General features: G+C 58.8%; 10 protein-coding genes across 12 annotated transcripts; 3 read left to right on the top strand and 7 right to left on the bottom strand.

Annotated features, from left to right (window-relative positions):
• Window positions 1–56: 56 nt before the first annotated feature.
• JDV02_001111 (uncharacterized protein) lies at window positions 57–1,905 on the top strand. Of its 2 annotated transcripts, XM_047982006.1 has the most exons (3): window positions 57–314; window positions 367–1,231; window positions 1,285–1,905. In XM_047982006.1, the coding sequence occupies exons 1-3, from the start codon at window positions 177–179 to the stop codon at window positions 1,767–1,769; spliced, it is 1,488 nt and encodes a 495-aa protein (XP_047837967.1). In that variant the 5' UTR covers window positions 57–176; the 3' UTR covers window positions 1,770–1,905. The 2 variants fall into 2 exon arrangements, with proteins under 2 accessions (XP_047837967.1, XP_047837968.1); XM_047982007.1 differs by having other exon boundaries at window positions 57–1,231.
• Window positions 1,768–3,197, bottom strand: JDV02_001110 (uncharacterized protein). The gene has a single exon (XM_047982005.1). The coding sequence runs from the start codon at window positions 3,019–3,021 to the stop codon at window positions 1,960–1,962; it is 1,062 nt and encodes a 353-aa protein (XP_047837966.1). The 5' UTR covers window positions 3,022–3,197; the 3' UTR covers window positions 1,768–1,959.
• A 177-nt stretch (window positions 3,198–3,374) lies between these two features.
• Window positions 3,375–5,281, bottom strand: JDV02_001109 (uncharacterized protein). The gene is made up of 8 exons (XM_047982004.1): window positions 5,039–5,281; window positions 4,882–4,965; window positions 4,630–4,661; window positions 4,549–4,580; window positions 4,441–4,492; window positions 4,316–4,382; window positions 4,114–4,261; window positions 3,375–4,057 (listed from the first exon to the last, which is right to left on the bottom strand). Exons 1-8 carry the CDS (start codon window positions 5,084–5,086, stop codon window positions 3,606–3,608), a joined length of 915 nt encoding a protein of 304 aa, XP_047837965.1. The 5' UTR covers window positions 5,087–5,281; the 3' UTR covers window positions 3,375–3,605.
• Window positions 5,282–6,257: 976 nt separating this feature from the next.
• MNN9 (Initiation-specific alpha-1,6-mannosyltransferase) lies at window positions 6,258–8,601 on the top strand. Its single transcript, XM_047982003.1, has 2 exons — window positions 6,258–7,935; window positions 7,990–8,601. The coding sequence occupies exons 1-2, from the start codon at window positions 6,832–6,834 to the stop codon at window positions 8,008–8,010; spliced, it is 1,125 nt and encodes a 374-aa protein (XP_047837964.1). The 5' UTR covers window positions 6,258–6,831; the 3' UTR covers window positions 8,011–8,601.
• Window positions 8,505–9,911, bottom strand: PEX4 (E2 ubiquitin-conjugating enzyme). The gene is made up of 2 exons (XM_047982002.1): window positions 9,367–9,911; window positions 8,505–9,231 (listed from the first exon to the last, which is right to left on the bottom strand). Exons 1-2 carry the CDS (start codon window positions 9,566–9,568, stop codon window positions 8,906–8,908), a joined length of 528 nt encoding a protein of 175 aa, XP_047837963.1. The 5' UTR covers window positions 9,569–9,911; the 3' UTR covers window positions 8,505–8,905.
• A 434-nt stretch (window positions 9,912–10,345) lies between these two features.
• Window positions 10,346–11,597, bottom strand: JDV02_001106 (uncharacterized protein; the record flags this gene model as incomplete). Its single annotated transcript, XM_047982001.1, is given in 2 exon segments — window positions 10,346–11,576; window positions 11,590–11,597. 2 exon segments carry the CDS (start codon window positions 11,595–11,597, stop codon window positions 10,346–10,348), a joined length of 1,239 nt encoding a protein of 412 aa, XP_047837962.1.
• A 97-nt stretch (window positions 11,598–11,694) lies between these two features.
• Window positions 11,695–12,225, bottom strand: YIP3 (Prenylated Rab acceptor 1; the record flags this gene model as incomplete). Its single annotated transcript, XM_047982000.1, has 1 exon — window positions 11,695–12,225. The coding sequence occupies one exon, from the start codon at window positions 12,223–12,225 to the stop codon at window positions 11,695–11,697; it is 531 nt and encodes a 176-aa protein (XP_047837961.1).
• A 2,802-nt stretch (window positions 12,226–15,027) lies between these two features.
• Window positions 15,028–17,685, bottom strand: JDV02_001104 (uncharacterized protein). Its single transcript, XM_047981999.1, has one exon. The coding sequence runs from the start codon at window positions 17,570–17,572 to the stop codon at window positions 15,431–15,433; it is 2,142 nt and encodes a 713-aa protein (XP_047837960.1). The 5' UTR covers window positions 17,573–17,685; the 3' UTR covers window positions 15,028–15,430.
• A 1,504-nt stretch (window positions 17,686–19,189) lies between these two features.
• JDV02_001103 (uncharacterized protein) lies at window positions 19,190–20,674 on the top strand. Its single transcript, XM_047981998.1, has 3 exons — window positions 19,190–19,310; window positions 19,427–19,661; window positions 19,757–20,674. The coding sequence occupies exons 1-3, from the start codon at window positions 19,245–19,247 to the stop codon at window positions 20,080–20,082; spliced, it is 627 nt and encodes a 208-aa protein (XP_047837959.1). The 5' UTR covers window positions 19,190–19,244; the 3' UTR covers window positions 20,083–20,674.
• Window positions 20,410–23,534, bottom strand: OSH6 (Oxysterol-binding protein OBPa). 2 transcript variants are annotated; one of them, XM_047981996.1, is made up of 8 exons: window positions 23,080–23,534; window positions 22,515–22,637; window positions 22,281–22,386; window positions 22,109–22,219; window positions 21,760–22,038; window positions 21,452–21,701; window positions 21,087–21,400; window positions 20,410–21,029 (listed from the first exon to the last, which is right to left on the bottom strand). In XM_047981996.1, the coding sequence occupies exons 1-8, from the start codon at window positions 23,132–23,134 to the stop codon at window positions 20,717–20,719; spliced, it is 1,551 nt and encodes a 516-aa protein (XP_047837957.1). In that variant the 5' UTR covers window positions 23,135–23,534; the 3' UTR covers window positions 20,410–20,716. The 2 variants fall into 2 exon arrangements, with proteins under 2 accessions (XP_047837957.1, XP_047837958.1); XM_047981997.1 differs by having other exon boundaries at window positions 22,515–23,101.
• Window positions 23,535–24,111: the final 577 nt, after the last annotated feature.

The following is a 24,111-nucleotide window of genomic DNA, read 5'->3' as shown; positions in this document are numbered from 1 at the left end:
CTTGGGCTTTGTACCTCGGTGGCGTCCATTCTAGTAAGGTCCAGCCACGCGATCAAGCCACACTCTTGTTTCGATCGCGACCGATGTCATGGCAGCATGACTCTTCTGCTATCCTTTTCACATTGTAAACCTTTCCGCTATCGCCGTTGTCTCATATGGAGAGGCTGTGACACCTCATGGGACCCTGCACTCACTTCCGGGGCCTGAGAAGCCTGCGGCGTCATCGATTTTTGGTTGACATTCAACGTCTGTACTCCAGCAGCGTGACGAGCAAACAGACACGATTCTCCTACTTTCTGTCGGCACACACTGAGGTGATGAACATGGGACTCTCGCCTCGAGCCAGCGGCTAAAATTGGTTTCAAGGACTATGGTCACCTTTTTTCTAAGCTCGAGGAAAGCGGCATCCTGGACAACCCCGACGGACATGATGCCGCCGTGATCCTGGCAACCCCCAACTTCGCCAGACAGATGGAGAGCAGCGATGTGGTGGGACGATTCGCCAAGGCGCTCTCCGGGGCATCTGGTGTTGGACATTTTCATGTTCTCTGTGCGATAGTGGACCATGTGACGCCGGCGCTTGGCGAATCTGGCAAGATGCATGGCATCTCGATCCTCCGAGGGCGGCTGGACGAGACCCTTCCCGAGCTGTGGCTGCCGTCACCGCCGAGATCCAGAGACGACGTCGAGTCCGTGGCGGCTCTGGCCATCAATCTTGGTAGCCCCTGGGTGACTCTTCCCCTTGCGCGGACTACCTTTCACAATAACCGGGCGTCAACGCTCCTAGCATCCCGGTTTGACTTGACGCAAGGGGAGCCGGAGCTCGCACAAAGTGCCGAAAAGCATTCACAGCGTATAAATGTGTCTTTGGATGAGCCACTACAATCCACGTCCGAGCTGGGTCTGTGGGCACCACTCTCCCCGATAACCCGCGCACGAGTCGTGACGGAGAGTTTCGGAAACATCGTCCGCGGCGTTGAAGTTGACGGCAAGTCGCAACCCGCGTCGACTGAGCTGGAAGACTCAGTAAACACAATGTTCAAATACAGGACGTCAACAACAGCGGGACCCATGGGCGTCTGGGCAATGGTGTCGCCGGTGGCGGAACCAGACAACGCTCCCGATCCGACCCCTATCCTGAAAGGCAAGGGGGCCACGCGAGATGCCGTGGAGATTACATCAAAGTACATCCAAGGGGAGTTTAGCTCTGGCGGACACCTTTATCAAATATGTGAGCCTACACTACACCCTCAGTGAGATGGGAGTAAAGCTGACCATAGCTAGTGAGCGGTGGCGGAGGCTGGGGCCCAAAAAAAGGGCTTCTTTCGCTTGATCCGCAACAAACACACTTCTCTCCATCCGAAGAGGAAGAGATGGCTAGGTTCATGCAGACCATGGAGAAAAATTCTGGCTTTGCCCCCCCTGGGTCACAGATTCAATTTTTCATCCCCGCGCAGGCCCCCCCGGAAGACGTCTTATCCACGGCTTCGGGCGTAGTCTTTGGTGTGCCTGGAGACGCGGAAGCTTCAAAAGATGCTGAGGTCCCGGAAGCCGGCTACCTCGTGGACGGTCATTTCGGAGGGCTCTCGAGCAAGGGCGTATTTGTATCCGGACCCTCAGCAACGCCATCGGGGCCTACAGAAGAGTCCAAAATCAGCGTTCCCAACTCGCGAGTATTTGCTGCTAGGGCCGATGGCGAGGGCAGCGGCTTCCTCGGCTTTCTAGGGGCCGGAGAGCTGGCGGATGCGGGTACAGCTGCTTTGATATAGCCGCGCGTTGCCTGCTTTGTATTATAATGACATGCGCACCTCCGTCGCGTTGAGGCGACAGTTCTCATAATTTACAGCCCATATTATGCAACCTCGGACCCGATATAGTTATGCTGTGAATCATGCTTGAAATCACAAAGGCAGCCACGACCACAGAGAAGGAAAATGATCTCCCACCAGCGACATGCCTCTACTCAGTCTTCTTCTTTTTGCGTTCAAGGCCCTCAGCCATGGCCGCCGCAACATCCTCCAGGGTCGTGCCCCTGCTTCTCTTCCCAACCTTCTCCTTGCCAAGCACCTCGTCATCGGCGACGGCCTTGTACACGCCCGCCACGCCCCGGAACAGGTCCCTGCTCCAACCGCCCTCCTCGTGCATCGTGTCCGCAATCTCCTCCATCTCGCGCACCCACCTGTACGCCTTGGGCGGCATGTCGGGCACGCTCCGCTCCGCGGTGGCCAGGTGGTTGGGCAGGATGTCCGCCAGCTCGTGCTTCAGCTCGGCGGCGACGCCGAGGCGTTCCGCCGTGGTGAAGGACTGCGTGACGAGCGCGGTGAAGCCCTTGGCGATGGAGGCAAAGCACATCTTGAGCCCGCTCGCGGCGCCGATGTCGGGCGATATAGACCGAAAGTTGAGCACCGAGGCGAGCCGCTCCCCTTCCGGACCTAGAGATGACAGCGAGTCGGGACCGGAGACTGGGATGTCTGGCCGCCGCCACTCGGCATCCGAGTCCTTGTTCTGCAGAGAGTCCGGTGCCGCCGCGCCGCCGCCCGCCCGGAGGCGCGGCGGCCCGCCAAGAATGCATCCGTCGATGAAGCGCACAGGGACCTGGGACCTCTGGAACAATGACGCCATACCCTTGCAGGTCGATGGCGATACCGCGTTGAGGTCGACAAAGTAGAGAGGCTCTTTGCGATGCTGACCCGAGAGCGCATCGGCAACCCGCTGGGCGGTGGCCTCGGCATCTCGGGGGGGCAAGACCGACAAGATGACGGCGCAGCGCTGGACAAGGTCCAGGTCCGAGGACAGCACTTCAATGCCGGCATCCTTGGCCCGGTCTACCGTGTCTTGGCTGGTAAACAGGGTCAGCATCATCACTCGCACGAAGGCAATCGTCCGCTCCACGACAAACCTCCGGCCTTGGCAATTTGTTGCAACGAGAAAGCCCCGCGCCTTGAGCAACCTCGCGATCCCGGCGCCCATGTCGCCCAAGGACAATATGCCCACAACGAGTGGGCCAGCATCGTCTGCCATGATGAGTCCTGTGATGTCCGCCGAGATAACGGTTTCGCAGAGGAGGAGCCTGGGCAGGAGGAGCTTTGGCCTGGCTGCAAAGGACTTCGTGTACTGATGTTGGACGCAATTAGTAAGACAAGAGCACCGTCAATTAAAAGGCGCAAGCTACTTCGTACTTCGTATGTCCAAGAGATGTTTTGGAAGCTAAGGAAAAGCACAGCAACTTCAGCTTACAGTCTCACTAAGAGAACACGCAACTTAATCTACCGAGAGCAATTCAATGCAAAAGTTACAGTACTTGGTCTCGGTGGTTGCGGACCAACCCCGCTACATACCGCGGGCTCCATGTCGCAGGGCAGTAACATGCTAATGACACAGGAGAACCGCACGATGGACATTTGGAACTGCAATCACTAGTGTACACTTGACTTCCATACGGCTTCGTGTCGAGTGTGACGTGCCCCGGATGATGGGCTAGATAACCACCCTCTCGCGGATGCCCAATCAAGCCATGAGATGACCAAGGGGTAGGCGAGCGCCAGCCTTCCAATCCCCCAGCAACCTTAGAATAGGACTTAGGTGTCCCGTTTTGGAAGGCGACTCTACTCAATCATGTCCATATCCTCGTGCGCAGCTGGAGCCGGCGCACTGCCGTTTGGCGCCTCGGACCCCGTTGCGGCGACACCACCACTGCCGCCGCCAAAGTAATCCTCCATCTCAGCGTCGAGTTCCTCCTGAGTCTTCTTAGTCCTCGGGTTTCCTCGACCGCCGCGACCCCCATCCTGTTCTTTGGGGGCGCCACCATCACGCCTGCCGCCAGGACGACGCCCCCCACGGCGGGGAGGCATGGGACTTCTGGAGCGATTGCCACCGCCTGGAATGTACCTATCAATGCCCTTCCGTGCTGCGTCGCCCTCGTCGTATCGGCGCCGTGGTGACAGCGAACGAGGTCTATCGCCGGGGGCTGAGATTCTCTCTGCCAAGGGGCGGCCAGGCATTACAGCCGTATCGAATGGGTTTCGCGACGGCATCAGCGTCAGTCGGATCGGTTGGCCTGAAAACGACAGTGAGCAACTCCTCGGGGGATCAAAGTCACGCGGAAGAATATACCGTTCGCATTTGCACCGTCAAACTGGCGGATAGCGTCGAGCGCATCGTCTCGGTGCTCGTATGTCACGTAGGCTGTGCCATCGGAACGTCCTGCGCGGTCGTAGAGGAGCTGGAGGCGCACTACAGGACCGATCCTGGCAAACAATTCCTGCTATGGCGTCAGAAAGAAAAAAACAGGCGGGGCGCAGAAGGGCATCCTCACATCCAAATCTTCTTCTGTCAGGTCATAGTGAATGTTTTCGACCTTCAATTTCGACCCAGTGGGCTCGCTAGGCCGTTTTGTTAGCGGCGACGCGTTTGTGCGACGACTGGAGATGCAACTCGTACCTACGACCGGGTGATTCGCGACGGCGACGGGGAGCAGGAGCTCTGCGGGAGTCTGCAAACGCGATGGTTAGGCCTGGTATCGCGGCAGTGATCTGCGGGGGTTCTTACTGTTCTCTTCGTAGCGATCGTGAACCCACTCGCTGTTACGTTTAGCGGCCGCAATACCAAAAGAGTTCCAGACGAACTCACCTATCGATGGCTCTAGGCTCGCTTCGGGTGGACTATTCGGGACGTGGAAGGCGATGGTCAGCTATAAGTTTCGCAGTGCGGTTCGTGCATCGTATCGCTAGGTGGCCTCGGCAGCCAATCGACGCCGGTAGTTGAGGGCTGAGAAGGGGCCAGCAACTTGAGGACAGCGGAGAGGAGGATTAACCTGGAGGCAGCCGCGCGTCAACAAGAGATGTGAAGCAAACGGCGGGGAGAGTCCGGGAGAAGGCTCACCTTTCTTACGCCGTCGCGAGGGTAGTCGTTGCGATCGCGTCTACGGTCGCCGCCGCCGCGTCTGTTTCGGGGACCGCTGCTGCGCTGGAAGCATGGTCAGCGCTGAAAGAACTCGGGAGGGTCGACCGTCGCCGTCTGCGCAGGTCGTTGAACATACCGTGTCTGCGATAATCTCATCCAGACCGCGGTCCATTTTGTCGGCCATGTCTGTGGCGCTGGAAGGGTACTCGCAGCCTTACAAGCGAGGGCAATTGGAGAGTAAGGTAGACGGATAGCCTCCGTCAGAGCGGCAAAGGCCGAGTGTCGTATGCGGCGCGGCAACGAAAAAGTCGGGGACAGATATCCCGGGATCTGCGTCAAAGTGTTGATGAGGCTGAGAATGCGACTGTTTGGACTTTGGAGTGGCAGGGTGGGGAACGCGAAAGCCGAATGGTTAGGTACGACTGGGAGGCACAAACGGCAGAACGGCAGCTGCTGGACAGGGCGGTGGGCTCTCACTCCCCAGTTGACCGGGCACGTTGGCAGGAGATCCCAGTGGGCCCCCTTTTGGACTGCGTAGGCACGCGTGTGGGGACATGGATGTTGTTCGCAGATGACGCCCTGCGTATACTTATTACTGTACTTCGTACACCACCGAGTTCAAGAATACTCAGGTCGTCCCATGGTGCATCGGCGAACCAAAAACTCAGGGTAGCGCAGCCCCTGGGCATTCCCTGCCATTAGAATCGGATGGCTTGCACGGGTATTTTGTAGGCATGGTTCATGACGATGGGGGGCGCGCGGCCACTGACGACTTGCGGTACTAGTAGTACCTAGCGGTGGCCTACTTCGTACCCTCTGGCAAGGCCCCTAACGGACTCGGATCTGGGGCCGAATGCGACTGCACCGGTGCAGGGTTGCTCGTCTATCGCTTGCAGGAGGACGATCGAGCAAGGGCAATCAATAGCTGCGAATCGTGCAGCGTGAGCAAGTCGGCAAAAAGTTTGCCATGGTTGAGCGAGCCCCTGATGATGGGAGCTGCGGACGTGCAGTCCCTCCCTCAGTCCGTGCTGCGCCAGGGTCTGCTGGCGTGTGGCATCGGCTGACAATGTAGGTTGCAAGTCCAGTGCATGCTGTCCTTTTCCGAGCCCCAAGTTCAGCACTTGTTTCACGTACGAGGTTTAATCCCAGCGCATGAAGAACCAAGTGCCAAGCAGGCACGGGCGTTGATGGTGCAGCCAGGCCCCTGCAGAGGTTCGTTCGTTCGTCAACGGGTTCCTGCCACTGCCCTTATTAACCTATCGCGTCCCATCTCGGCCCGCCGTTGGCTCAAGCTCCGCGGGCGCAATTGCGAGCGCAGCCGCGGGGCTTTGGTTTCAAGAAATTTGGATGGCGTGGTTCGCTTTCCCTCCCGTGTCCCGTCAGCGGCGAGAAAACGCCGCTACCTCCCTCATCCATCCCATCCCTGGGCTGTAAAGGAAGGCTGTCCCTTCTATATTAGCGGCCCGGCAATTCTCCGCTTGAATCCGCACGCGCCTAAGCCAACCCTGGGCGCCGCAATTCAACTGTTCACCTTAGCTGGCCCCAGCCCTTCAGCGAGCATCCCTTAGTTATCCGCTGGATGCCAACGACTCTCGAGACAGGGGGGTTTCTCCAAAGCTTTTGTCCACTCCTCTCGTATTTTTCTTCATCAGCCCTCCCTCGCACTCTCCCTCTCTTGCGACAAGCGAAGCGAGGGGACTTGTCCGTTTCCGTCGCGTGTACTCGCGGCAGTTCTTTGTCGCTTCCCTTCTTCCTGCTGACGCTGTCCTTTGTCTTGGGCAAGACCGTTACGTTTGCGCGACAGACAGGCTCGGCCCTCCTTTCGAAACGGCCACGTCGATGCCACCGCATCCTTCGATCTGAGCACTTGTATATGCCCTCGCCGCCGACGTCCGCTGCGTGACGCCAGCGGCAACGCCGACCGCCTCCATGGCTCGACCCATGGGGTCAGTCCGTCTCAAGAAGGCGAACCCTGTGACCCTCCTTCTTGGTGCCGTCCTCTGCATCTTCATCTTCTTTTTCCTCGTCTCGCCCTCCAGCCCCGGCCCGACGCGTCGCGTCCCTTCAGTTACGGCCGAGCATCATCTTTCGCCGCCTACGTCGCCGTACAAGAAGCCCAGCGGACGGGCCGGCACCGAGCTTGGGCCGCCGCCCGTCACAAGATACAACCTTAATCATGTCACCGTCACGTCCAACCCGGTGCAGAATCGCGAGCACATCCTGATTCTGACCCCGATGGCGCGATTCTATCAAAAGTACTGGGACAACCTGCTGCGATTGAGCTACCCCCACGAGCTCATCACCCTCGGTTTCATCCTCCCCAAGACGAAGGAAGGCAACGCAGCCACGGCCGCCCTACAGCAGCAGATCGAGAAGACGCAGAAGCGCGGGCCTGAAAAGGACCGGTTCAAGAGCATTATCATCCTGCGGCAGGATTTCGATCCTGCCCTTGCCTCACAGGATGAGAGCGAGCGCCACAAGATGTCGAACCAAAAGGCGCGCCGAGCCGTCATGGCCAAAGCGCGCAACTCGCTGCTCTTTACCACGCTCGGCCCAGCCACCTCTTGGGTGCTGTGGCTCGATTCCGATGTCGTCGAGTCCCCGCCTACCCTGATTCAGGATCTTGCGAAGCACGACAAACCCCTCATCGTCGCCAACTGCTTCCAGCGATACTACAATGAGGAGAAGAAGAAGTTGGACGAGCGGCCTTACGACTACAACAGCTGGCAGGACAGCGACATTGCCAAGAATATGGCAGCCACCATGGGCCCTGACGACATTCTATTAGAAGGATACGCGGAGATGGCGACATATCGCACTCTGATGGCGCATATGGCTTCCGAGGGAGGCGATACGGACCTCGTTGTCCCTCTCGATGGCGTTGGTGGCACAGCCCTCCTGGTCAAAGCCGATGTTCACCGCGACGGCGCCATGTTCCCGCCCTTTGCTTTTTATCACCTCATTGAGACGGAGGGATTTGCGCGCATGGCAAAGCGCTTAGGATGGCAACCATATGGCCTTCCCAACTACAAGGTGAGTATTCCATTACTTGCACTGGTTTGCTAGGTTCGGCTAACGCAATGACAGGTCTACCACTATAACGAATAAAGCCTCGACTTCGAACGGCGATACGATACAAAATTAGACCCTTCCAAGGGACATCTTTCACCGAGTCCGTCCTGGCGACTGCCGCGCCAGGCACCGGCCAATTGGTCGCAGCTGGCATGGCGAGGACATTGTGCTACCCGCTCGCTAAGCCGGGCGACTTTCATCCCTTGTGCCAGGGCGGGGGGAGGGGGCACGGATAGGCGTTGTTGGATGCATATATGATCTTCCTCATTGTTACAACCAGGGGAATGGAGGCAAAAAGAAGGAGCGACGGGGCGGGCGCTGGACGGGCAACCCTTTTTGCAGATTCGGACGCAACGTTGACGAAGCCTACCGTGTGGGCAGGGAAGCACCCTTTTGCAACCATCCTTGCATTTTTGTTTGCCAGGGTTTGATGTCAAACTCCAGTGACGTCCCGATTCAGATGTACAACGGCACGCTGAAGGCTGAGTGGCAAGGACGTAGTGTTTCACGGCGGGCATAGATGGTGTGTGCAGCTACTTCAAAAATCTCATGTGTTTTTGCACAGGATTCTGTTTCAGCATATTTCATTCTCCTTGCATCCTTCTCCAAGTAGACATGACGAACGGCCACGCGATTCGCTTGGTATAGTAGGTGTTGGGTATGCAAACTCGCCAAACCGCATAGATTTTAAAAGCAGTGTGTTGAGGCAACGCCGTCTCTCCAAGCCCTGGGGGTCCATGTAAATATCATTCTGTCCCTGCTCCTTTCCCAGTCCACTGCCAGTATGCGCTGGCATGGTCCCACGCCTGCTCGGTCGGTCCTCGGTCCTCGCTAGGATCCCGTCAAACTTTCCCCTCCTCCTTGCCTCCCCTCCCATCCGACCTGGGCCATCACTGGTGGTCCACCTCTCTCTCTCTCTCTCTCTCTCTGCTCAAGGCCCATCATACCGGCCGCCGTCGTCCGCGCACCAGCACTCGACGAGCTTGCGCGTGCCCAGGATGTCGCCCTGACGCAGCAGGGCGGCGACATCGACGTTGAGGGGGGAGTCGGTCTCGGGGCAGCCGAGGAGCATGCGGACGGCGCGCACGCACTCGAGCACGCTGTAGGCGGGCGTCCACGCGTCCTTGAGCAGGTCGAGGCAGATCTCGCCCGTCGCGAGCGCAATGTTGGGGTGCACGACGGGGGTGGCGAAGCGCATCTTGGGCGGCTGCAGAGGGTAGGCGGCGGGGACGGAGATGCTGAGGAGCCAGCGGCCGGCTGGGGTCACCGCCACACGCATCCAAGGTTAGCTCGCATGTTTCGTTTGTTGGCTCCCGCGCGCCCGACGTAGGGAAGGCTGAAGCCGGGGGGGGGGGAGGGGGCCATGGGGAAGGAAGGGGGGAAGTGGCCTACCGTCGTAGCCGCAGCCGATGCCGCGCCCGTTGATGACGGCCTCCCACTCGAGCAGGTTGTCCTCGGAGACGGGCCCGAGGCGCTCGATGCCCTGCTCCTCACGCTGCTCCTTGCGCCACACGTCGAGCTCTTTGATGAGCCGCTTGGTCGCCGTCTTGGCCGAGTCGGCGGCACCGGCCGAGGACTTGCCGCGGGACGACATGCCGTGTGGGGTGGTAAGGAAGGGGCGCGGATCGTTCGCTTTCCAATGACACTGAACTCGACGACGACGCGGACACGGGGGGAGATGGAAGGCTATTGCTAAGTGTCGTGGCAAATTTATCAAGTAGTAGTAGAAGACGGCGGCCGGCCGGTCGGGGTTGGACAGTCGTCGGTCGTCGTTTGTTTCGGGCTCGCGAGGTCGAGTCGAGTCGAGTCGAGTCGCGGGCAATACCCGTGTACCCGTCGGGCAGTCGCGTCGCCGTCGACGAGTTGCGAAAAAGTGATTCGAAATGGGTTGGTTGGTGTAGCGTGCGAGATGCAGCCAGCAGACGCGGAAGCGCCCCCCCCCCCCCATGCTCTCGGGTTGGAGGTGCCGCGGTCACGGCAGCTGCAGAGCTCCCGCCTCCGACAGGGGTCTAAGGTAGGTCTCGGGCGCGCGGGCAGAGCCGAGGCTGCGCACCGACCGACTGGGGCAAATATGGGTGCCGTGCGTGCAAGTCGGTCTGGGCACTGACCATCCCTACTGTCCTTTTTCAGATCTTCCGCACCAGGGACAGCACTCTTTGCGATGCTCTTGTAGTCTAGACAAGATTCAGATGTTTTTTTGAAGCTTAAGAACCCTTGTGACTACTTTGTACTCTGTCTGGGCTGTATTCTTGAACCTCAAAACACACACAACACATTGAACCGTTTCAATCTCATGCGCTTCTCAAAAGGTCAATTAGGTATGGTATCAGATACACGGACAAGCAGGCGTCCCTACAGTCCCGTCTAGACATTATCTTCTCTTCCGCCTGCTTCCAGAACTCGACTTCTTCTTGACCGGCGACGACGACTTCTTTTTGGTTACCGGAGGTAGAGGCGGCGGCGGCTCGGGCTCGGGCTCCGGCGAGACCTCCACAACAATGTCCGCGTCCCCTCTCCTCCCCGAATGCTCTCCAACATGCGCCGCATTGCCGCGGTCGTCGCTGCTGTCCTCACTACCTTGACTCTCCTCGCTCGTCTCATCGCCGTAGCTCTTGCGGTGAGATGCGTGAAGGCTACTCCCGGGGGCTGCGCTTCTCCTCCGATGCGAGTCGTACATCATCTCAGCAGGTCCAGAAACGTACCGTCTGGATGACCCAACGGCACTGGCAGCGTACGCTGCGCGAGGTCCGGCAGTCTGGAATTGAAAAGGGTCAAGGTTGGAGCGAGCTCCCAGAACCAAAGGCTCCATACGCGGAGAGCCTCGAGACGACCGGGGTCGGGCCACCGAGTCGGAAATGTGCCTGTTGGAAGATGACGTTCGCGGCACATACTCGTATTGGAACGGAGATGAGCCGCGCTCGTCATGGGCGCGACTAGGTGGCCTTGAAGAAGTTGTCCCGGATCGCGGCCGAGGGCGAGAAGAGGATGGAGGCGGAAAGAACCCGGCTGGCGGATAGCCATGTCCCTGGGGCAAGTCTCCAGCGGATGCGTGTCGAGGAGGAGGCTGAGATTGGGGCGGAGCCTTGGTCGTCTTCTTGCGAGATATCGGTTCGAGTTGCGAGAGCGGTACGGCAACCCGCTGCTCCTTCTTCTTCTTCTTGCGGTCGCCGCCGCTGCTGGAAGCCTGTCTCCGCCTCTCCTCCTCTTCCTGCATGCGCTTGCGTCTGCGCTCAAGGGCCCCGAGCTCCTCCTTGCTGAGTTTGACGTCAGCCTTGCCCTTGGCTTGGGCCTTGCTGATGCGCCGGAGCGCGGATTGCACCAAAGACTCTTCCCGGTCCTCGATGGCAAGCGGTGCCGGCTCTTCGCCATACGCACTATCGTCGTCGCCAATATCGTCGCTTCGAGAAGAAGAGGAGCCATCTTCGTCGGTTTCTTCCGAGTCGCCCAAACGCCGGCGGCGCAGCGTGCCGCTTGTCCGATCGCCCAAGTCTATACCCGTGAACCGAAGAGAATCGCTAACAAATCGCGTGTTACGCCTCGCAGACAGCCCAAGGCCACGTGCGGCCGCGCCATCCTCATCCTCCGTATCCAATTCCTGAACCCTGGGGTCATCACCCCCCCATTGGTCATATTGCGCAGCATCCCCGTCGGTTTTCCTCCGCCCGCGCCTCGATGGTCTTCCCCATTGGGGCGCAAATTTGGGAGCTCGCGGCCGACCACCTAGACCGCCTCCCCGGAAAAAGCCTCATCGATCGGTTTGTCCATAAACGATGCGTGGCCGAGGATGGCCACACCGGAAGCGCCAATCAACCAGAGAAGGGTCGAGAAGGGCGAGGCGATCAGACCCAGGGGCACGGCGACGATGAGCAGACCCGTGTACAGCTGCGACGAAGTGGCGCGGAAGGTGCCGATCTCGAGGTCGCGCCCTTCGAGACGACCGATGAGGAACATGCCAGCAACGACGAGGATGATGTCGAAGAGAAGCAGCCAGTTGGTGAGCAGAGCGTAGATGCTCAGCATGGCAAATACAACGGCATAGTTGCTGGAGAAGTGGCTGAGGTTATAATTGACACGGGACTGCATCTCTCCAAAGTTGGAGGGCTTCGCGAAGCGCTTGAAGTCGAAGAACTCGGAGACGGGCCGCAGGTTGGAGAATCGCCCACTGAGGGGACCGGAGCGGAGGCCCTGGAATCGGTCCCCGAGGTTCAGACGCGACGTCAGGGCGTCGAGAGGAATCTGGATGCGGGCCATGGTGGATGGTGGTTTTGTGGTGACAAGTTGGATGTTCTTGGTTGAGGCCGGTCGGGAGCGAGTTCGAAGCGCGGAGCTTGTTAAATACTATGTGGCGGATACAGTATGTCTGCTGGTGATGGTGGTGAGTGTGAATGGGAGATATAGCACGGGTTGCTGACGTGTTTGTCTTTGCTGTTGCCTTGGGATAGCGGCAGGTCAGCGGACGCCACCGTCAAAAAGATACGAAAAGGACACGTTCCGGGGCCGCGTGTGCGCCAGGCGGGCCGAACGGACGCGCAACGCGAACACGATGAAGCCGAACAGGCGAGGAGAAAGGTCATGCGGGGACAGAGGCGGAGGCAAAGGCGCATTTGTATGCTTGGGCGGGAGGGAGACAAGGGGCGTTCTTGCACATACCGAGAGGGTTTCCGAGGGGAGGGAGGGGGAAAGGACGAGACAGAAGAATGTGCCTGTTGGAGGAATGCGGTGCGGTGCGCTCGTGCGGTAGTAGGATTCGTTTTAGCGGATACAGGTGGCCGTGTGCGTGTGGTCGTCTCGGGGCGAAGCCTGAAGCAAGGAAGAGGGAGAGGTTTCGCCGCTCAGGCTTTTTTTTTTTTTTGCTTTGCTGTTTTTTGCGAGGGTGAGATGCCGCGTCGCCGTTTTGCCGTTTGGTCAGGGGCTGGGAGATGATGTGCACCAGCAACCGAGCGCCTGCCCCTGGCTCCCTAGATTGGATCCCCTGGGGCCTGATGGGGTTGCGGACAGGGCCGCCCGTAAACACGGTGCTAGGTACTCGGCACTACCTAAACTTTGGTGGGAACAACCGGGTTCCTGGTGCCAAACTGAATGGAGCTGTTAGTCATCGGGCGCCAGGAGCTCTTCCAGAGTGGCAGTGGTGGGCGTCCCGCCCAGGCTCGGCATGGCATGGCAGGACACGCTTGGGGGACCCGTTTCCTGGGGGAGGGTTTCCTTTCAGCTGCTTGCTGATGATGGAACGAGCGTCGCTGACGTCGCGCCGGACAGCAGGCTCGGGAGTGGGCCCGATGATGATGGCATTGGCACGCACCGTGAGGCCAGAAGCCGCAGGGTTATGGTTCGAGCCGGAGCCCGGCAGCGAAGCTCCTTCGCCGATGAATGGACGTACCTCAGGGTTTGGAATGGCACGGATTTGACCGGCGGCGCGCGCGGGGCTGGAGGAGGAGACGGCAACAAGGATCGACGAAGGTGATGAGCTGAGCTGATGAGGTGTGTGTGCCTCTCTGGTGCCCTGCCTTGCCCTGCCAGCTGGGCGAGCCAGGCTCTCCGCCTGTGTTGGCTAGGTGGCTCCGCTGTGATGGGCAACCGGCGGCGCTGGAATTGAGCTCACTCAATAAGGTTCAATGTGCTGGCTGGGGTCACCGTTTACTTGGTGAGACGAGGCAAAAGTTAAGCCCCCGCCCGCGTGTCGGGGCTCCCCATCGAGGACGACATTGTTGCGTGATGCGAGGGAGGAAGAGAGGGTCTGGTTCACCAACTCCTCGACGGGATATGCAAAGAGTTAAATGGGCGCGAGCTAGCAGCATCACAGGCAAGTATTGTTTTCCTTTTTGCTCGCCAGTGCCGACCGACCGCTTTCTTGCTTTACCCCCCCGCCCTGCCACAGCCGGCGCCCGCTTTTTCTCATGCACAGCACAGCACAGCACAGCTCATCCATCGTCACCGCTCCCTGGATCGATCCGTCCGGGCACACGCCCAACCCACTCACTGCAGGCAGCCCGGCGACTTGAGCGCTGATGATTTACCTGGCATTGTCTCCCTTATTAAGGCCCCCGACCAGCCATAGCGCCGGCAATTGCCACCAGTCTCATTGTGTCCAGCCGGCCGGCGCTCCACACCCGCCGCATCCCTACCCAACGCGGCCTGCGACTCCACTGTATCACCTCCATCCTCATGCTCTCTCTCTCTCTCTCTCGCTGGCATGCTCTCTCTGCCTCGTTGCCTCTCCGCCCCCCGGGCCGAGAGACCCTCGTAACGTCCCAGCTGCACCATGCCTTGGCCGCAACAAGCCCTCATGTACGAAACAGCTTGCATGCGATCTTGGCGATTGCCTGAGCTCTGATGCCCGAGCTACGTGTCTGCACTCCTCCTGCTTTTGGGGGAGCTCTCTCGAACGGGCTTCTTCCAACCCAACCGCGGCCCCTGCTGGTGCTCGTGGTGCTCGTGGGTGGTGTGGTGTGCAAGACGAGCCTAAGCCACAACTACGACGACACATCGCGGTGCAACCGCCCTGCAGCTCGTCACCTTCTCGTTGATTCAGAGTGCGTTGCAAGAAGCGGCGCTCACAGGCAACCTCTGGGCGATGGCCACGACATCTCGGAGAGTGGATATCCTGTACCAATTGCAACTACTAAATGAGTAGGACATGCTGCTGCGCTTCCGGCCCGATCGCCTCATCCGCCATGGTCTTGATGTATGCCCGTCGCCCTGTCGAATGCTGCGTCAGCCCACGCCCCTGCCAGCACCGGCGTCTTGAAGACGGACAGCGCGTGCCGTCGGAGTCGTAAGACGGCCTCGTCGCTGACGGCCGCGGAAACGCCCTTGTTAGTAATCGTTTGTGTTCTCCACCACGAACGTCCCGGGAGCTTCCTGCAGGTACCCTGGTAGATAGAGTGCTTCTACAGGACGCAAAGCAGGTCGTGAGGGGAGAGGCACGTGCCATATATTGACCACACGAGGCCTACTGGTAACTATCGTGCCGTCTGGTATCTTGCCGTTTGGGGACACAGTCAACAGTCAATTGCCGCCCGCGTTAGAGCCTCATAGTGGGCTGGCAAGTGCATCGCAGCGGGAATAATGATGATTGTCGGCTTAGCCATTTTTGATTATTGTGACTTGGTTTGTCTCTAGGCCTTGTCCACACCTCGCCAACATTCGGAATTGGCTTTGAAGTACGAAGTACAGGTAGTACCTGTACGCTCCCCAGGGGGGCGAGGGCAATACATCTCGCTTAATGATCCGTCCAGTTGGGCCTAACACACCCTCACACGGTGCCCAGCGGACCAACTGCCTTCTCAGCACATCGACATGAGGTATCGTTTCAACAGCAGACCGCCCGCGCCCGCATCCATCATTACTCGGCCTCGACATGTGCGCTATGCCTCGCCAGCGACGTAATTGAGTACAAAGATCAAAGGGTATATATGGGTATGAAAAGGAAAACAGGACGAACGCGGTGGACGTTCGCTTAGACCTCGAAGAAGTAGTCGTCGTCCAGCCCTTCCCTGCTCGGTACCACACCAGCCCCCGGTGGCGGCCCCTCGAATGCCGAGTCCATCCTGACGTTGAGGAGTCGGATTTTCAGGCCGTAGTCACTGACCAAATTGATGAGCTTACTAGTCTCGGCCGTTATCGGCGCTTGGTTGAGCAACATGAGGAGGCCGTCGAGCCACTCTGACGCCAGGCTGTGGCTCATCGGCCACAGCGTCAACATCGGCTGCTCTTTCGCTTCGCCGCCGCCGGTGGCTTCCGACGGGTCGACATATCGAAAGATAGTAATCTTGGTGGTCGCCTTCGGGTTGCTGCTCAGCTTTTGCACCGTCGTTGTGCTGGCGGTGCTCTTGGCGTCCTCGTTCGGGGCCGACACGTTGGACACGACAGAGCTTATACTTGCCAGGTCAATTTTCTCCGTCAGGTTGTCCAAGCCAGGGTCCTGCGCCATCTGCTGCTCAAAGTCGCAATAGTGCAGGAACCGCCGATTGTGTGACAGCTTGGCAAAACGCCACGAAGTTGTCGTCGGCTTGTCGCCGCCATCGCCATTCGCATCTCGATTCGGGGTTTGCCTGCTGAACCAAGACCCCTGTAACAGACAGCGCACTCGTTGCTCCTTGACAAACTGTAGGGCCTCCTGTTTGAGCACCTCGCGCACCTGGTACAGGTGTTCACCCCACGTGTCTTCAAAGGTCAATTCCAGCAGCTCCAGTTGTAGGTTCCGCAGGCGAGTGATGTCGTACTCGTGCATGTCGTCCTCCACCTCCATTATGTCTCTTGTCCGAGTGGACTGGCCGATGACTTGCTCGATCAGTATACGCGTCAACTCAACAACTTTGTCGAAGTCCTCGACCTCGGCAGCCGTTGACTTCCACAGGCGCAAGAAACCTTGGAGACCGGCCGCGTGAAGTCTTGACCACTGCAGCAGCAGCGGCTGGAACAGCTTGTCCTGGTCCTTCATCTGTGCGCCCTGGTATCCCTTGGTGTCCTCGAGGTCGGTCTTGTCAATCTCGAAATGATCATACATAATCATGGTCACCGCCAGACTGGCTCGCGCGACTGGGCAGCGGCCCGACGCCCGACGTGTTGCCTGCTCAAGCAGCAGCTTCTGAAAGGCGTCCTCGTGCCGCCGCACGTAGTCCGTCAAGTCCATCATGCCCAAATATCCCGCCGTGTCGAACTCCTGCGCCGGGCTCTCCGTCTCAAACCCAAGCCTCCGCCACTTTTCTGGGTTGTGTTTCTTCTTGCCTATTTCTGAGCCCTCCTCCTTGGGCGTCCCATTGACGGCGGCGCGTTCAGGCGCACTCGCCAAGTGTATGCTTTTGAGCGACCGTCGGTGCTCTGGTCGGTCCAGATCTACCCTGACTTCGCGCCACTTCCGAATGAGCAGCTTGCTGAGGGATTGGAACTCGAGCATGGGCACGGCAAGGTCTTGTAGGGATGAGCTTTGCATAAGCTTATACACCGCCCGTATCAGGCCAAGATCCTGCAGGCGCTTGATCAGCTTGGCCCAGTCTTCTCTGCCACCTGTCCCATTTTCCTGGCCATTCGCATCGCGGACCGTGCTCGACAGTGCATCGCGGATGAGGGCGTTGATAAGCATCAAGGCGTTGCCGCACAACGCATGGTCTGCGCTGTGGAGCTGCTGGACGACGAGGTCGAAGAATTGCGGGTACACTGCGATGGCAGGTCGGAGCGCGCGAAAGCCGAACGTGCCAGGGACCGAACTGGGCGAGTTTGCCGTGGCGCTTGACTGGGAATGGCTGACGAGCGCGACGAGAATGGCCATGGCGCCCCTGAGGATGTTAACCAGCGGGTTCGTGACGATGAGCTCGACTATTCGCTCGACTAGGTCGGTGGCCGTGGGTGTCTCGAAGATCTCCCAGCCCATGTCGACTTCGAGCAGGCGCGTCAAGCTTTGGAGCGTGTAGGCGAGGGTGTTGCCGAGGGAGCTCATGATGAGGCGGCGCAACACGACGAGGCCACCCGAGGATATGAAGACGTCTGCAAAGGCGGGGTCGTTGATGGAGTTTTGCAACTTGAAGACGGCCATTTTGCGGACGGCGTCCTCGTCGCTGCCGAGGCGCGACAGCAGCGCGGGGATGTCGGCCTGGTCCATTGTCGGGGACGGTCGGCCAGGCGGGTGACGGTATGGATACGAAGGGGCCGAACGGGTGCGGGCTATGCAGGACGCGATGGAGGGAGGCGAAGAAGGAGGAGGAGGAGGAGGAGCAGTCTATGCTCTGAGGGGGGGCATCGCACGTCGTCGTCGTCGTCGTCGTCGGCAGTTGGGATGACGATTGCGGTCGAGGGCCGCCGTCGCGGCGTCAAGTCGTCCGGGCAAAAGGGGCTTGTCGCTAACTAACGTTACTAGCTGGGGAGCGCGCCATCGGACACTGGACATGGATTGGGGATTTGGGGGTTCTGTGACGAAGCCGGGCCCTGCCCTGCGTCAGGGTGCAGCCGGTGGATTTCGCAGGTCCACACTTCAGGGCAAGCCAGCGCAAGCGCCGCGCTGCCGCACGGATTCGCTGTCGCTCAGGGCGTCTTGGGGGACCAGTGGACCACACGTTCATGCAGACTGGGAGAGGGCGAGTCTTGAAGAGCCCGGTTTAAATACGCAGCAGGGGCCTGGGCCGCATTCTACGCGTACCCTAGGTAATGAAAAAGATCTACAAAAGCCCTATCGAGCGAGCGGAGTGCCTCGCATGAATAACCCGTAAGATGGATGCAAGGACATCCCGTCCCTGAAAGATCCCCAACGACGCCCGCGTGTGGCGCCAGGAACGCGGGCGCTACAGAAGCGAAGAGATAATTAGCGCGGCCCTCCGCTGAAACCCAACCAAGGTTATTAGGGTCGCAAGTGTTCAATTCCCACCTCCAACGCCTCAGGGTCGTTGGCTTTGCCATCGCCGACCCATGTTGCCTTGCAGTACATCACGGACTGCAGGGTGCTACTAAGACAATCAAGCTGTGTCGTGCTCATCTGCTTCCCTGTATTATTAGTCGACCGCTTCGAATATCTCGTACTTGTAAGAACGTAGAAGATACATAATCTCCCTCGCCTCTCTTCGACCTTGGCGTATGCGTGGAATTTCGTCCGACAACTCCTGTCCGTGAGTCTCTCCTTGCCTTGTCGTCCCTCGGTTTGCCCTCATCTCGCTGCCATGATCGTGTACTCTGTGCAAGTAAGTGGCAAGTTCCATTCACTAAATCGCACGGCTACAGTCAGGCAGGAACGAAACCTTGTCTCTCTACCTATGACGGAGCCTGCTGCATGCACCCGCCATCGTTCTTCTACGGCATGATGGTCTGTCCAAAGATGCACGCGCACCGCCTCTTTTCCGCACTACTGTACTTCGTACGTGCCATACCCATAAAACTCAAAGACACAGTCATCGTCGCCGAGAGATGTTGATGACATCTGCAGCACCAAACCTTGGCGCAACGGGCTTGGGAAAGGCTCTGCAGTTCTGGAAGGGTGGCAGAAGCAGTCGTTGAGGCTTACATTCTGGATGCGACCCTAGTAGGTGTGAACTTGGTACGAAGTACGTAGTACCGTGGAGCTACAGTGGGCGGGGTCGGTCGTGGGGGAAGTTGGAGAGAACCCTCTGGAGCGCCACACTGACAAATCAGCCACACACGTGACCTAGCGTCACGGCTGTGGCGCACCTCGCAAGGCTTCGTGAACCAGATTCATCTGAACAGCCGACTCAGTCCTCCTCTCTCGCAACATCTCTCTCGCAACAACCTCCTCCTCTGCCCCCAGACGAACCCACTGATCCGTCGTCATGGCTAACTTCCTCGCCTCCATTTTCGGCACGGAGCTTGACAAGGTCAACTGCTCCTTCTATTTCGTGAGTATAGCCCCGTGTGGACCGTGTTGCTTCAACTCCCCCAAACGCGCCCCCTCTCCTCTCTCCCATTAGATACATAGAAGAAATAAAACAGCTGCTAACACCAGGGTGAAAAGAAAATCGGCGCATGCCGCCACGGCGACCGTTGCTCGCGAAAGCACGTCAAGCCCTCGTACAGCCAGACCATCCTCATGCCGAACCTATACCAGAACCCTGCCTTCGACCCCAAGAACCGCATGAACCCGTCCCAGCTGCAGAACCACTTCGACGCTTTCTATGAAGACATCTGGTGCGAGCTTTGCAAGTACGGCGAGCTGGAGGAGCTCGTCGTCTGCGACAACAACAACGACCGTAAGCTGTCCCCATGGTCCCCTTTGACTGCTCTCCCGCGCGCACCACCCTCCCCCCTTTCTCGTCAGAGGCTAAATCACCTGTCTACGTTGTAGACCTAATCGGAAACGTGTACGCGCGGTTCAAGTATGAAGAGTCCGCTCAGCAGGCGTGCGACATCTTGAACAGCCGCTGGTACGCCGGCCGCCCCATCTACTGCGAGCTCAGCCCCGTCACCGACTTCCGCGAGGCCTGCTGCAGGCTCAACTCGGGCGAGGGCTGCGTCCGCGGCGGCTTCTGCAACTTCATCCACCGCAAGAACCCGAGCGAGGAACTCGACCGCGACCTCGTCCTCAGCACCAAGAAGTGGCTCAAGCTCCGCGGCCGCGACGAGCGCAGCGTCAGCCGCTCCCCCACCCCCGAGCCCACGAGGCGCAGATGATTTGCGCGCCCTGTATATGCGGCAAAAACAAAAACTTCGAATGATGAATGCTATACTTCTCCAACGTGGCATCGCTGGCGTACGGAGGCGCAAATGTATCATAGGGCTTCAGGAGGCTACTGGTTTTTCTTCGGCGTTCGGAAATGGCTCTACTTGGTGGATAAGAGGCCCAGTTGGGGCAGGTTCTGGTGGTTCATGGCATATACCTTGATGTGAACTCCGTAGAGGAGGTTTCTAAAATAAAAACGGCAAGCACGGCGTCTCTCGCCCTCACTCATCTTAGTCCTCCATGACTAGAATCCCCAGGCGCGCCGTGACAAAGCCGCCGCCGTCGTTCCACCGGCTACCAGCCATGGACCCGGGCGGGGAGGCCCGATTGCAATCACTCCAGACAGACACCCGGCTGTTGGAACATGGCAGATACTTCGAACTCTGATCTAGATGAATTACTAGGCTCGAGAGATCTCCTTGAGTCTTTATATTGACACTGAGCTACAGAAATACTGCCCGCAGCGCACGGGCTTTATGCAAGAAGGCCCCAGCGCCCGCTCTCTCTCTCTTCTTTACTCTTTTTTTTATCGATCACATCGTTTACAGCATGCCCAAAGCTGCGCCTTCGTTTTCCCGTTGATGTTTACCTGTTGGGTAGGTCCTTCTTCATGTCGTCGGTAAAGTCTAGTAGTGGCCCCTCGGGGGGTTTGCCCGTCGAGGTGAGCAGGTCTGTGATCTCATCGTTCTTCGTCGATGGTTGCTGTTGGGTCTGCGCTTGATCGCCAAAGTCAATCAGGCTCTCTTCCGCCTGGGCGTTTGACTGAACGTCGCTGACGGGCGGCTTCGCGCCCTTGTGGGGCGGGATTGCGTTGTTCTTGTCCAGCTCTTGGCCATCTATAATGGGATAAATGGCCAAGATTTGCTCCGTCTGCTTCACCGGCGGCGCGGTTGAGTCTCTGCAAACAGGTCAGTAATCCGCCCGTGATCTTGCTGCCACCGATGCCGCTACTTACACAGTAGCGTTGATTATCCACTCGAGATCCTCTTCGCCCTCCTCCAGTCCCCCGGGTCCTCCCTGGACCCTCCGAAACAGCCGAGGATGCCATTCGACGTCGTCTTGCGCTCGGGTGGCAGCCTCCTCACGTTGACGGTCCTCGATCTTGGTCTTTTCGTCGGTCGCGACTTCGTGGTTGCGCTCCTTGACGGCCCTGGCAGTCTTCTCCCACAACCTTTGCGACTCGCGCTCGTCTTGCTCGTGGATGGGGCGGACTCGGGGGGCGCTCGGCTTTGCCTTGGTGGCGTTGAAGAACATCTCCTTGTGGCCAGTCTGGAAAAGGCGTCAGTAGCCATGGGCGCATACAGGTTACGGGGCACGCACCGCCACATCTTTGATGAACATTTCTTCGCTCCACAGGCCCGAGAGCTCGTAGAGGACCTCGCCGGTGCTCTCTCGCTTGATGGCGCCACCAATGGCGTTGTACGTTCCGCCAACCCATCCCTTCGTCTTGAAATCGACGTCGGCTGTGAGGTCAAGCTCTGGGCATCGTACAAAGCTGTGATCTCCGAGCTCATACTTCATCTTCCCGAACAGGATGCCGCGAGCGTACATGTTGGGTTGCGTAATGATGCTGGCACCGTCAGTTAGCATCCTTGTCTTGTCGCAAATGCAAAGTGGCAGCCACGAACTATCGCTCTCCCTTTGCAGGGTCCTTGCCCCTGTTCAGCAAGCTCAGGAAGGCGATGCCCTCCATGAGACTCGCAGCAGAGTTGCCCAGAAACCGGCTTCGCGGCTTCAGGGTACCATCGATGCGGATGTGATGTTCCGGTGCCATGTAAAAGTAGCTTGACTTGGGCGGATGGTGGGAGGTCTGTTCGGAGATGTAGTATGCTCGCGTCTTATCGTCGAGGTCCCAATAGCAGGTGAATACTTCGCCGAGGATAGGGTTGAGCGGCTTCTTGACACCCCTGCAGACTGGTCAGCTGATCCTACATCTTTGATGTGAGCAAGACTTAGCACCGGCGGTAGGGCACCTACGGAGGGCGAATGTGCCAGCCACTGAGGTAGAACTTGACGACGGAGACGAAGCGCTCAGTGGGGTCGTCTATGGAGGGAATGTGAAGGAGCATTTCTGGGTGGCACATGAAGCTGCGGGGGGGACGGGTCAGCGCGAGAGTGACGGCGCGCAGGGGGAGAGGGTGTGACGCACTTTGTTATCCTCTCGAGCATGCTCCGAGGCTCGAGGATGAAGGTGGGCAGGACGACCCGACTTAGATCAGCCCCAGGTCGAAGCTGGGAGATGATGTGTGAGAGGACTGGCCGGCGGGCGCCCGCATTGTCAGTTTTCTGAAGATGAGCAAGCTGCGGGCACCCCACGGCTTGGTAGGGCCGTGGGTTGCCAAGCAGCGCGGGAGTTTGCGCCGGCGGAGGCGGAGGTGCTCACCATTGCCCTGGTCCGGCTCCACGACCTGTGTGTCTTCGTCATTGTCGCCGACTCTAGCTTCGTCTGTCGAGGAGCGCGAGCTGCCTGCAGGTTGCGAAAACCAGTTGGTCAACATTTTGTTGCCTTTTTTTTTCTGGGGAGTTAACAAGCTTCTACGTATAACAACGGGCGGGCGGTTCGTTGCGGGGCTTGGAGGACGAAGACGGAAAGCGACAAGGGAAAAAGAAAAGGACGATGGGTTCAAGTGCTAGCAGCGGGGGCGTCCGAGGCCACGGCGCACATGTCTCTGGAGTCGCAAGAGGCTGTCGCAGGAGGCTGAGCGTCTCGCGCAGAGCTTCAGAGCACGCAAGGCAGTCGGAGCTGGAGGTGGCGGATGTTTGGTGTGAAGGCGAGGTCAGAGGCAGAGAGAGGGCGGGCGATGACGGCGGCGGCGGGAGGCACTCGCTCGTGGTGGGGGTTTGAGATTTGGGGCGGCGTTCTAAGGTATGGGGGGGCGGAGGAGGAGGCCCGGAGGACTGGGGGATGACGGAAGCGCTGAAAGCTAGAGAAATGCTCACTCACTCACCTGCAGTGGACGCCCTACGCCGGCCAGGCACCGATACCAGACCGCTGAGGACCATGACGAAGGGCGCAGCCCAGGCACTCCCACCTAGGCAAGTTGGTAGGCAATGGTTAGGAGGGAGGCAGCAAAAGTAGCACGCGTGCGTGCTGCTCGAATGCACAGCTCGGTGACGGAATAAGATACGGGCAAGGTGAGGTAGGTAATAAGGTGTTGGCAAGGTTGGTGGTAGGTTGGTAGGTTAGTAGACTGCAAGCTGGTTGACGCCAAAGTCCAGTTCTCGAGTCCGTGACGACCCACGCAATGGAAAGCGGCCCCGTATCTCGACCTGTGCTGTCGTGCTCCGTCAGTGACGAGGATAGATTCAGGTCGGACGGCAGGAAAGAATATCTGCCGACTGGAAGCTGCTCCACGGTTTTGTTGAGGAGCGGGCGAGAGGTAGGGCAGGTACCTTTTTGTCCCCGCAGGCCGAGGACGGCGAGGTTCCGACCTTGCCTCAATGAGATAATGTAATAATTAATATCCCTTTCCCCCCCCCCCCCCTCCGCCGCCGCCGCCGCCGCCGTGGGTTGTTGCCCTCGATCCCTTGCCCGTCACCCTGTCGGGCGTCGTCTGATGGTTCCGGTCCCCCTGCAGACGCGGAGGCTGGACTTGTGACGGGCCTGGGGGGGTGGTTCCGGGAGGGCGGGACACGTCTTCCACCGAATGGCGAATCCCGATGCTAATGCTGATGCTGATGTTGATGCTTCCTAATAAATGACGGTCTTGTCGCTCGCTCTGCGGTTTCGCAAGAGCCCCGTGCGAAACCTCCATTCCACCTTGGCGCGGCGCAAGGATCTCCTGGAGATATCCAACCGACAGACAGCCTGCTGGTGCTGGCGATAGGTTAACTACAGAAAATGGACTGCGCTTGCGAAGTCTAACGGTTGCGGACGACAATATTGGAAAACCTGCAAGGCAGGCAGACAGGCAGCGACTGGGTGCCCGAGTGCCAACTCTCGTGGGCGGCATATCTCGTCGTGGCGAAAAAGCCCGACG

The sequence above is a fragment of the Purpureocillium takamizusanense genome, chromosome 1 (genome assembly GCF_022605165.1).
Source record: "Purpureocillium takamizusanense chromosome 1, complete sequence".
In the NCBI taxonomy this organism is placed as follows: domain Eukaryota; kingdom Fungi; phylum Ascomycota; class Sordariomycetes; order Hypocreales; family Ophiocordycipitaceae; genus Purpureocillium; species Purpureocillium takamizusanense.
Note: the sequence above shows the minus strand (reverse complement) of the source record. Positions and strands in the feature narration are given on the sequence as shown.